The sequence below is a fragment of the Mustelus asterias genome, unplaced genomic scaffold (assembly GCF_964213995.1).
Source record: "Mustelus asterias unplaced genomic scaffold, sMusAst1.hap1.1 HAP1_SCAFFOLD_1967, whole genome shotgun sequence".
NCBI classification, from domain to species: Eukaryota; Metazoa; Chordata; class Chondrichthyes; order Carcharhiniformes; family Triakidae; genus Mustelus; species Mustelus asterias.
In genome coordinates this window covers 28,484-40,544 of record NW_027591912.1, presented here as the reverse complement: position 1 = coordinate 40,544, position 12,061 = coordinate 28,484, and the positions used below count along the sequence as shown (strand labels likewise).

Genomic DNA, 12,061 nt, shown 5'->3' with positions numbered 1-12,061 from the left:
ATAAACTACTTAGGGCTGAGTAATATCCCAACAATTCAGGAAAGTCAGGGGGCAGAGTTGAATATGGTTGCCATCACAAAGGAGAAAGTGCTAGAGAAACTAAAAGGTCTGAAAATTGATAAATCTCCGGGCCCAGATGGGCTACATCCTAGAGTTCTAAAGGAGATAGCTGAAGAAATAGTGGAGGCGTTAGTTATGATCTTTCAAAAGTCACTGGAGTCAGGGAAAGTCCCAGAGGATTGGAAAATCGCTGTTGTAACCCCACTGTTCAAGAAGGGAACAAGAAAAAAGATGGAAAATTATAGGCCAATTAGCCTAACCTCAGTTGTTGGCAAAATTCTAGAATCCATCGTTAAGGATGAGATTTCTAAATTCTTGGAAGTGCAGGGTCGGATTAAGACAAGTCAGCATGGATTTAGTAAGGGGAGGTCGTGCCTGACAAACCTGTTAGAGTTCTTTGAAGAGATAACAAATAGGTTAGACCAAGGAGAGCCAATGGATGTTATCTATCTTGACTTCCAAAAGGCCTTTGACAAGGTGCCTCACGGGAGACTGCTGAGTAAAATAAGGGCCCATGGTATTCGAGGCAAGGTACTAACATGGATTGACGATTGGCTGTCAGACAGAAGGCAGAGAGTTGGGATAAAAGGTTCTTTCTCAGAATGGCAACCGGTGACAAGTGGTGTCCCGCAGGGTTCAGTGTTGGGGCCACAGCTGTTCTCTTTATATATTAACGATCTAGATGACGGGACTGGGAGCATTCTGGCCAAGTTTGCCGATGATACAAAGATAGGTGGAGGGGCAGGTAGTATTGAGGAGGTGGGGAGGCTGCAGAAAGATTTAGACAGTTTAGGAGAGTGGTCCAAGAAGTGGCTGATGAAATTCAACGTGGGCAAGTGCGAGGTCGTACACTTTGGAAAAAAGAATAGAGGCATGGACTATTTTCTAAACGGTGACAAAATTCATAATGCTAAAGTGCAAAGGGACTTGGGAGTCCTAGTCCAGGATTCTCTAAAGGTAAACTTGCAGGTTGAGTCCGTAATTAGGAAAGCAAATGTAATGTTGTCATTTATCTCAAGAGGCTTGGAATACAAAAGCAGGGATGTACTTCTGAGGCTTTATAAAGCACTGGTTAGGCCCCATTTGGAGTACTGTGAGCAATTTTGGGCCCCACACCTCAGGAAGGACATACTGGCACTGGAGCGGGTCCAGCGGAGATTCACACGGATGATCCCAGGAATGGTAGGCCTGACATACGATGAACGTCTGAGGATCGTGGGATTATATTCATTGGAGTTTAGGAGGTTGAGGGGAGATCTGATAGAAACTTACAAGATAATGAACGGCTTAGATAGGATGGACGTAGGGAAGTTGTTTCCATTAACAGGGGAGACTAGGACGCGGGGGCACAGCCTTAGAATAAAAGGGAGTCACTTTAGAACAGAGATGAGGAGAAATTTCTTCAGCCAGAGAGTGGTGGGTCTGTGGAATTCATTGCCACAGAGGGCTGTGGAGGCCGAGACGTTGAGCGTCTTCAAGACAGAAATTGATAAATTCTTGATTTCTCGAGGAATTAAGGGCTATGGGGAGAGAGCGGGTAAATGGAGTTGAAATCAACCATGATTGAATGGTGGAGTGGACTCGATGGGCCGAATGGCCTTACTTCCGCTCCTATGTCTTATGGTCTTATAAGGAGAAATTTCTTCACCCATAGAGTGGTGAGCCTGTGGAATTCTCTCCCACAGAAAGCAGTTGAGACCAAAACAATGTTTTCAAAAAGGAATTAGATATAGCTCTTGGGGTGAAAGGGATTGAAGGATATGTGGGGAAGGCAGGAACAGATTACTGAGTTGGATGATCAGCCATGATCATAATGAATGGCAGAGCAGGCTGAGTGGCCTACTCCTGCTATTGTTTTGTTTCTATCAGTGGTGCCTTGTGTTGCAAGTTGACTGAGGTGAGAGAACGGTTATTTTAGCAGTTTTATCGTGCACTGTGAACCCTGGTTTCAGATTCGGGACCTCAGTTTGGAGGTCAGACTCGTTACATAATGCACATTGAACAAACAATAGTTAATGTTCTTCTGAGAGAGTGATGCAGGAATTTGTGATGTGGGGGGATGAGAGAAGCTGGGGTGGGTATAAGGACAAGGGGAGAATTGATAGTGACGGTCAAAATCCTGAGAGACATCGGTGGAGCATTTCAGGAGAACCTTTATTTATGGTTTGGTTGAGAGCACATTTACCTCCAGGTTTAAAACGTATGGGTTCAACCCCTAAGGGACTTTCCATAATCTAGCTGCACTGCTGAAGGAGTGTTGCATTATTGGAGATGCCTTCTTTCAACTTTAAACTGACTGACACTCAGTCGGGGGTAAAAGATCCCATGGTGTAGTACAAGAGAAGGTGACTTCTCCCATTCTTCAACACCCTTCTCCTAGTTCTGATGAAGGGTCATTGAGCTTAAGATGTTAACCCTCTCTCTCTGTCCCTGACCTGTTGTGTCTTTCCATGTTCTGTTTCGACCCCCCTCTCGAGCACTCTTTACTGTTTGAGGGTCCAGAGTCGCTTCATGTTCATTGTACAATTTTCTTTACATCTTTCACGATGATAAAGTGCTGTGTTAATGCAAGTTGTGTGATTGTGTTTTAATGACTTCTTTCTCTCTTTGTCAGCAACCTGTGGATTCGAACACTTTGAATGACAAAATTTTAGAATTAGCAGGTAAGTGAAAGCCATTGTTGGGGATCATGTGGTCTCAAGTTTTGATCAGTGTAATGGAGAGGATGCTTTGTATACTTGTGGGGGGAAGGGCATTGAGAGCCGAAGGAAGAAGAAGGACGATGGGAAGGTTCATGGACACGAAAAGAGGGTGTGGAGATTCACCGAGACTGGGGAGAGTCTCACAGTGAGGAGAAGTGGATGTGAAGATTCACTGAGACTGGGGAGAGTCTCACAGTGAGGAGAAGTGGATGTGAAGATTCACCGAGACTGGGAGAGAGTCTCACAGTGAGGAGAAGCGGGTGTGAAGATTCACTGAGACTGGGGAGAGTCTCACAGTGAGGAGAAGTGGATGTGAAGATTCACTGAAACTGGGGAGAGTCTCACAGTGAGGAGAAGTGGGTGTGAAGATTCACTGAGACTGGGGAGAGTCTCTCAGTGAGGAGAAGTGGATGTGAAGATTCACTGAGACTGGGGAGAGTCTCACAGTGAGGAGAAGCGGGTGTGAAGATTCACTGAGACTGGGGAGAGTCTCACAGTGAGGAGAAGTGGATGTGAAGATTCACTGAAACTGGGGAGAGTCTCACAGTGAGGAGAAGTGGGTGTGAAGATTCACTGAGACTGGGGAGAGTCTCACAGTGAGGAGAAGCGGGTGTGAAGATTCACTGAGACTGGGGAGAGTGTCACAGTGAGGAGAAGTGGATGTGAAGATTCACTGAGACTGGGGAGAGTCTCACAGTGAGGAGAAGCGGGTGTGAAGATTCACAGACTGGGGAGAGTCTCACAGTGAGGAGAAGCGGGTGTGAAGATTCACCGAGACTGGGGAGAGTCTCACAGTGAGGAGAAGTGGATGTGAAGATTCACTGAGACTGGGGAGAGTCTCTCAGTGAGGAGAAGCGAGTGTGAAGATTCACTGAGACTGGGGAGAGTCTCACAGTGAGGAGAAGCGGGTGTGAAGATTCACAGACTGGGGAGAGTCTCACAGTGAGGAGAAGCGGGTGTGAAGATTCACAGACACTGGGGAGAGTCTCACAGTGAGGAGAAGCGGGTGTGAAGATTCACCGAGACTGGGGAGAGTCTCTCAGTGAGGAGAAGCGGATGTGAAGATTCACCGAGACTGGGGAGAGTTTCACAGTGAGGAGAAGCGGGTGTGAAGATTCACTGACACTGGGGAGAGTCTCACAGTGAGGAGAAGCGAGTGTGAAGATTGACTGAGACTGGGGAGAGTCTCTCAGTGAGGAGAAGCGGATGTGAAGATTCACAGACACTGGGGAGAGTCTCACAGTGAGGAGAAGCGAGTGTGAAGATTGACTGAGACTGGGGAGAGTCTCTCAGTGAGGAGAAGCGGATGTGAAGATTCACCGAGACTGGGGAGAGTCTCACAGTGAGGAGAAGCGAGTGTGAAGATTCACTGAGACTGGGGAGAGTCTCACAGTGAGGAGAAGTGGATGTGAAGATTCACTGAGACTGGGGAGAGTCTCACAGTGAGGAGAAGCGGGTGTGAAGATTCACTGAGACTGGAGAAAGTCTCACAGTGAGGAGAAGCGGGTGTGAAGATCCACTGAGACTGGAGAAAGTCTCACAGTGAGGAGAAGCGGGTGTGAAGATTCACCGAGACTGGGGAGAGTCTCAGTGAGGAGAAGCGAGTGTGAAGATTCACTGAGACTGGGGAGAGTCTCACAGTGAGGAGAAGCGGATGTGAAGATTCACTGAGACTGGGGAGAGTCTCTCAGTGAGGAGAAGCGAGTGTGAAGATTCACTGAGACTGGGAGAGAGTCTCTCAGTGAGGAGAAGCGGGTGTGAAGATTCACCGAGACTGGGGAAAGTCTCAGTGAGGAGAAGCGAGTGTGAAGATTCACCGAGACTGGAGAGAGTCTCACAGTGAAGAGAAGCGAGTGTGAAGATTCACTGAGACGGGGGAGAGTCTCACAGTGAGGAGGAGTGAGTGTGAAGATTCACCGAGACTGGAGAAAGTCTCACAGTGAAGAGAAGCGAGTGTGAAGATTCACCGAGACTGGAGAAAGTCTCACAGTGAGGAGGAGTGAGTGTGAAGATTCACCGAGACTGGAGAAAGTCTCACAGTGAGGAGAAGCGGGTGTGAAGATTCACTGAGACTGGGGAGAGTCTCACAGTGAGGAGGAGTGAGTGTGAAGATTCACCGAGACTGGAGAAAGTCTCACAGTGAAGAGAAGCGAGTTTGAAGATTCACCGAGACTGGAGAAAGTCTCACAGTGAGGAGGAGCGAGTGTGAAGATTCACCGAGACTGGAGAAAGTCTCACAGTGAGGAGAAGCGAGTGTGAAGATTCACCGAGACTGGAGAGAGTCTCACAGTGAAGAGAAGCGAGTGTGAAGATTCACCGAGACTGGAGAAAGTCTCACAGTGAGGAGGAGTGAGTGTGAAGATTCACTGAGACTGGGGAGAGTCTCTCAGTGAGGAGAAGCGAGTGTGAAGATTCACTGAGACTGGGGAGAGTCTCACAGTGAGGAGAAGCGAGTGTGAAGATTCACCGAGACTGGAGAAAGTCTCACAGTGAGGAGGAGCGAGTGTGAAGATTCACTGAGACTGGGGAGAGTCTCTCAGTGAGGAGAAGCGGGTGTGAAGATTCACCGAGACTGGGGAGAGTCTCACAGTGAGGAGAAGCGGGTGTGAAGATTCACCGAGACCGGGGAGAGTCTCTCAGTGAGGAGAAGCGAGTGTGAAGATTCACTGAGACTGGGGAGAGTCTCACAGTGAGGAGAAGCGAGTGTGAAGATTCACTGAGACGGGGGAGAGTCTCAGTGAGGAGAAGCGGGTGTGAAGATTCACTGAGACTGGGGAGAGTCTCACAGTGAGGAGAAGCGAGTGTGAAGATTCACTGAGACGGGGGAGAGTCTCAGTGAGGAGAAGCGGGTGTGAAGATTCACCGAGACGGGGGAGAGTCTCAGTGAGGAGAAGCGGGTGTGAAGATTCACCGAGACGGGGGAGAGTCTCAGTGAGGAGAAGCGGGTGTGAAGATTCACAGACTTTGGGGAGAGTCACAGAGTAGAATGGGATGTGAAGATTCACTGAGACTGAATCACCGAATTGTTATGGTGCGGAAGATGGCCATTTGGCCCATCGTGTCTGCATTGGCTCTCCAAGCAAGCATTAGTGCCATTCCCCTGCCTTTTCTCCATACCCCTGCACATTAATACACCTCCAATGTATTCCAAACTGGAACTATTGATGTGAAAAGGTTTATTCAGGCATGAATTGCCTCCTCTTGTTCCCCCTCTGCCCTTTACACTATTATCCCAGTCCATATATATGTGTGTGTGTATATATGTATATAATATATATATATGATATATATATATATGCGTAATTAAAGTTCCCCATTAAAAGTATTCTATAATTGTTGCACCTCAAGAATTTTCTTGGAAATTTGTCCCTCTTCATCCTTCCCCACTCGTTGGTCGTTTATAGACGAAACCAAGCAATCTAATTGCCCCTTTTTAGTTCCTTAGCCCTAGTCAAATTGATTCTGTCCTTGGCCCCTCTGGGTCCATCCTTTCTCTCCAGCATTACTACAATATGGCTCCCCCTTTTATTTGTTTCCTATTTTTACTGAACACCTTGTAACCAGGAATGGTTAACACCCAGTCCTGCCCTCCTTTGAGCCAGGTCTCTGTCCCCTAACCTTGATCCCACCTATTAACCTACTATTCCTTATTCTAATGCCATCTATCTCTCCCAGTAGGTTTCCTCCGGGTGCTCCGGTTTCCTCCCACAGTCTGAAAGACGTGCTGGTTAGGGTGCATTGACCGTGCTAAATTCTCCCTCAGTGTACCCGAACAGGCGCCGGAGTGTGGCGACTAGGGGATTTTTACAGTAACTTCATTGCAGTGTTAATGTAAGCTTACTTGTGACACTAATAATAAATGAAGTAAACAGTATTGTGTATTTTAGTCTTCCTCCGATATTATCTGTAGCTTCCCACTCCCTTTTTCCAAGTTAGTTTACACACTTCCCAACAGCACCAGTAAAACACCCCGTGAGGAACTCAGTCCCAGCACTATTTATGTGCAATCCATCTAACCTGTACAGGCGTCATCTCACCCAGTGCTGGTCCCAAAACCCTCCCTCCTGCACCATCTTTCCAGCCACACATTCACCTGCTTTATCCTCTGATTTCTATCTTTGACCCTAGCGCTAGCAAGGCAGCACACCACCCTGGGTTCACATCGTGACTGCAGAAACACCTATCTGTTTCCCTAACTTTCGAATTATCTACACTAATGCTTTTCCAGTCTTTGTACCGCCTTGTAGAGCTGAGTTGGCTCTGGCAACACTTGTCAGATAAACCCATCACTCTCATCACTATTCAGATTGGAATACTTGTTGGAGAGTGGAATGCTCTATCAGGTGATCTCCCATTCCCCGTCTCCCTGCATACTCAAACTGTGAGGTGACCACATCTGTAGGTACGCTACCCACAAAACTCAACCTCACGGATGCACCTCAGTCTCACTCAAGTTCCCCAGAGCTCTCACTTCTGCAACTGACGCTATTTCCTGCGCAAATGGTTGTCCAGGGTATGGGAAGGGTCCTGGAGTTCCCAAATAGTACAGGATGTGAATTCTGTAGGTTGGGGCCACCCTGCCATTTTTCTGTTAATGACCTTGCTACTTGTGTATTGCTGAAAAACGGATATTTTGCCGAAGCTTTGGCCTTGCACTCATCAGGACAATCTAAAGAATACCAATGTCAGGGGAAACAACAACTCTATATTGTATGAGAAGAGGGCGCTGATTGTCAGGAATATTCAGGCAATGAGTTGCGTCCACTTGCCCTTCTCTGCCCTCAGCCAATTTTGGATCCAGTATGTGGGAGAAGAGTCCATGTTTGAATTGCCAGGCATGAGCTCGGGTTCAAGTGGATCTAATGGACTGTTTGTTACTCTGGATGTGCTGTCTTCTTATTAAAGTGGAGCTGCTGACTGACAGAATTTGTTTCCCTCCTCAGTGCAGGGTAATAGTATGGCTAATGAGGGACGCTATGGAGACGCAGTGGAATATTTTACAGAAGCAATTAAATACGATCCAAAGGAATATAGGTAAGAGTCTGGATTCAATCCTTAACATTGCCAGCATTGTCTGTCTGAGAGAGAGGGTGGGCATGGAGTGATGTAGGTACTTGTGCCACATGTTATTATCAGTCACTACAGAACTTAGTAAGAAGGAGGAAAGCAGTTGAATTTACTGGGCGACACAGCGGTTAGCACAGCTGCCTCACGGCGCAGGGACCCGGGTTCAATTCTGACCATGGGTGACTGTGTGGAGTTTGCAAATTCTCCCTGTGTCTGTGTGGATTTCCTCCGGGCGCTCCGGTTTCCTCCCACAGTCCAAAGATGTGTGGGTTTGGTGAACTGGCTGTGCTAAATTGTCCCTTAGTGTCAGGGGGATTAGCAGGGTAAATATGTGGGGTTATGGGGATAGAACCTGGGTGGGATTGCGGTCGGTGCAAGCTCGATGGGCCAAATGGCCTCCTTCCACACTGCAGTGGTTCTATGATTCTATAAAGTGACTTTCACAAATGCAGGCCATTCAGAATACTTTACAGCCAATGATGTACTTTTAAGACAACTACTGTTGCAACGCAGGAATGTGGCAGCCAGTTGACACACAGCTAGCTCCCATGAACAGCACTGTGTTAATGGCCAGATAATCTTTTGTCTTAGGAGGTGAATATTGGCTGGGATAATGGAAGAATTATAAGTTCAGGTGGACTTGGATGAGAATGGTACCACTGAACCAAGGATGTTTTGTGGATGTATTGTGTGCAGTTTTGGTGTCCTTATCTAAGGAAGGATGTCCTTGCTATAGAGGGAGTACAGCGAAGGTTTAGAAAGAAAGAAATCATAGAAACCCTACATTACAGAAAGAGGCCATTCGGCCCATCAAGTTTGCACCGACCACAATCCCACCCAGGCCCTACCCTCATAATCCTACATATTTACCCACTAATCCCTTTAACCTACGCATCTCAGGACACTAAGGACAATTTTTAGCATGGCCAATCAACCTAACCCGCACACCTTTGGACTGTGGGAGGAAACTGGAGCACCCAGAGGAAACCCACACAGACACGAGGAGAATGTGCAAACTCCACACAGACAGTGACCCAAGCTGGGAATCGAACCCAGGTCCCTGGAGCTGTGAAGCGGCAGTGCTAACCACTGTGCTACCATGCCGCCCACTGAATTACCAGACTGATTCCTGGGATGGCAGGTCTGTCATATGAGGAGAGACTAAGTAGGTTAGGATTATATTCACTGGAGTTTAGAAGAGTGAGGGTATCTCATAGGAACTTATAAAATTCCAACAGGTTTAGAACGGGTAGATTCAGAAAGAATGTTCCCAATGGTGGGGGAGTCCAGAACAAGGGGCCTTTACAAGGTAAATTTCTTCACCCAGAGGGTGGTGAATGTGTGGAATTCACTCCCATAGAAAGTAGTTGAGGCCAAAACGTTGTGTGATTTCAAGAAGAAATTAGATATAGCTCTTGGGGCTAAAGGGATCAGGGGATATCAAAATGAATGGCGAAGCAAGCTTAAAGGGCCGAAGAGGGCGGCACGGTAGCACAGTGGTTAGCACTGCTGCTTCACAGCTCCAGGGACCTGGGTTCGATTCCCGGCTTGGGTCACTGTCTGTGTGGAGTTTGCACATTCTCCTCGTGTCTGCGTGGGTTTCCTCCGGGTGCTCCGGTTTCCTCCCACAGTCCAAAGATGTGCGGGTTAGGTTGATTGGCCATGGTAAAATTGCCCCTTAGTGTCCTGAGATGCGTAGATTAGAGGGATTAGCAGGTAAAATATGTAGGGGTATGGGGGTAGGGCCTGGGTGGGATTGTGGTCCGTGCAGACTTGATGGGCCGAATGGCCTCTTTCTGTACTGTAGGGTTTCTATGATTTCTATGAATGGCCTCCTCCTGCTTCTAGTTTCTATGAACCTTGATGCTGAAATCAGTATTGTTTTGAAGTTTAAGAAAGTTATATTTTATTTCGTTGTGGTGCTTTTTCATATTTTCTTTCCATCATCTATTTTGATTTATTATTGTCACATGTATTAGTATACAGTGAAAAGTATTGTTTCTTGCGTGCTATACAGACAAAGCATACCGTTCATAGAGAAGGAAAGGAGAGAGTGCAGAATGTAGTGTTACAGTCATAGCGAGGGTGTAGAGAAAGATCAACTTAATGCGAGGTAGGTCCATTCAAAAGTCTGATGGCAGCAGGGAAGAAGCTGTTCTTGAGTCGGTTGGTACGTGACCTCAGACTTTTATATCTTTTTCCCAATGGAAGAAGGTGGAAGAGAGAATGTCCGGGGTGTGTGGTCCTTAATTAAGCTGGCTGCTTTGCCGAGGCACAGAGTGAATCGGTCTCTTCCAAATGTCAGTGTAAATGCGGAGAGTCATGAGAGTGGAACTGAGAGGGAAATACCTAACCCCATGCTGCACCAGTCCTGGGAGTGTTTGATGGGGGACAGTGTAGAGGGAGCTTTACTCTGTATCTAACCCCGTGCTGTACCTGTCCTGGGAGTGTTTGATGGGGGACAGTGTAGAGGGAGCTTTACTCTGTATCTAACCCCGTGCTGCACCAGTCCTGGGAGTGTTTGATGGGGGACAGTGTAGAGGGAGCTTTACTCTGTATCTAACCCCGTGCTGTACCTGTCCTGGGAGTGTTTGATGGGGGACAGTGTAGAGGGAGCTTTACTCTGTATCTAACCCCGTGCTGTACCTGTCCTGGGAGTGTTTGATGGGGACAGTGTAGAGGGAGCTTTACTCTGTATCTAACCCCGTGCTGTACCTGTCCTGGGAGTGTTTGATGGGGGACAGTGTAGAGGGAGCTTTACTCTGACCCCATGCTGTACGTGTCCTGGGAGTGTTTGACAAATCCCTGTATAATGTTTGGATTGACTTTGACTCTTCCACAGGCTGTTTGGAAACCGTTCCTACTGCTACGAGCGACTGAAGCAGTACAGTCGAGCACTGAGTGATGCTCAGATAGCAGTGAACCTGAATCCATCCTGGCCAAAAGGATATTTCAGGAAAGCTAGAGCATTAGCTGGAGTTAAGGTATCGGTTTTCATCTGAACTTTTTGTCTTTATAACGGAATTTTTGGGGCTAGTTCTGTTTGCTATGGTTGTAATGAATACTGCTTCATTACTCTTTGAGGCTTTGTATTCTGGTATTGAGGTCAGTTGCCTCCTCCCACCTCTATATATGTCCCATCTCTTGTGTGATTTTCGTTGTGAACCCGTACTCTACTGCTGTGACTCATTAATTGCCATTCCTCACTTTCTATGAAAAACTGAATCTCCGACTATCTCCAGATGTTCATGGCCTTTGCGCTGTGCCAAATCATGTTCCCTTCTACTCCCCTGAAATGTCTGCAGTGATTTCATAGAATCCCTAAAGCGCAGAACGAGGCCATTCAGCCCATCGAGTCTGTACTTACCCCAGCTAGTTGCCCTGACACTAGGGGACAATTTAGCATGATCAATCCACCTAACCCGCACATCTTTGGACTGTGGGAGGAAACCGGAGCACCTGGAGGAAACCCACGCAGACACGAGGAGAATGTGCAAACTCCGCACAGTCACCCAAGCCGGGAATCGAACCCGGGTCCATGGCGCTGTGAGGCAGCAGTGCTAACCACTGTGCCACCCCAAAAATTGAGAAAAGAGTGCTGATTGATTGAGACATTGCCACAAGAATGCACCAGGGTGTGATGGTACTGTGCTATTTTGATATATTTTATGTTTAAGATGGGGCTGCTTTAAGAAGCATTGTTTTGTTCCAAGAGTCGCTTTGTCTGGGGAAAAAATGCAGCAGATGCTAAGAATGCGGGATAATAACTGATTTTAGCTAGAAATGTGTTAGCCTCTCGAGTTAATGAACCTTTTGTTTACTTTGGTTCTCCTGTGCATTTAGGCTAGGTATGCAGATTAGATGGATTGACAGGGACAGAGTCATGTGATTAATGGGAGGGACCATGAGTATTTATTGCCAATCCCTGGTTGTAGGCACAGGGAGTGGTAGGGACGACAAGTTCCCTTCCTGGAAAGGCATCAGTGAAGCATTTGGGGATTGTGACTATCTGACAGCTTCTTGGTCATTGTTCCTGGTGCCAGTCCACAAACCACCAGATTTGTTGAATTGATGTTCACATCTTGCCGTGGTGGGAATTGAACTGATGACCTCTGAATTGTTTCAGCCCCTGGATCCCCCACACACTCTCATCCCAGTGAACTCTCGTACTCGGGCTTCATCTCATCCATCAACCTTGATGAGCAGGAACTTCCCTGAGCTGATGCGAGCAT

General features: G+C 47.3%; 1 protein-coding gene across 1 annotated transcript in view; it reads left to right on the top strand.

Annotated features, from left to right (window-relative positions):
• Positions 1-12,061, top strand: part of LOC144489051 (uncharacterized) — a gene marked incomplete at its 3' end in the record, with an annotated part of 60,895 nt that overhangs the window by 25,298 nt on the left and 23,536 nt on the right. Inside the window, exons 9-11 of the mRNA XM_078207001.1 lie at positions 2,675-2,723; positions 7,706-7,796; positions 10,672-10,813. Coding sequence (XP_078063127.1) covers positions 2,675-2,723; positions 7,706-7,796; positions 10,672-10,813 — 282 coding nt within the window. The remainder of the gene's footprint in view (positions 1-2,674; positions 2,724-7,705; positions 7,797-10,671; positions 10,814-12,061) is intronic.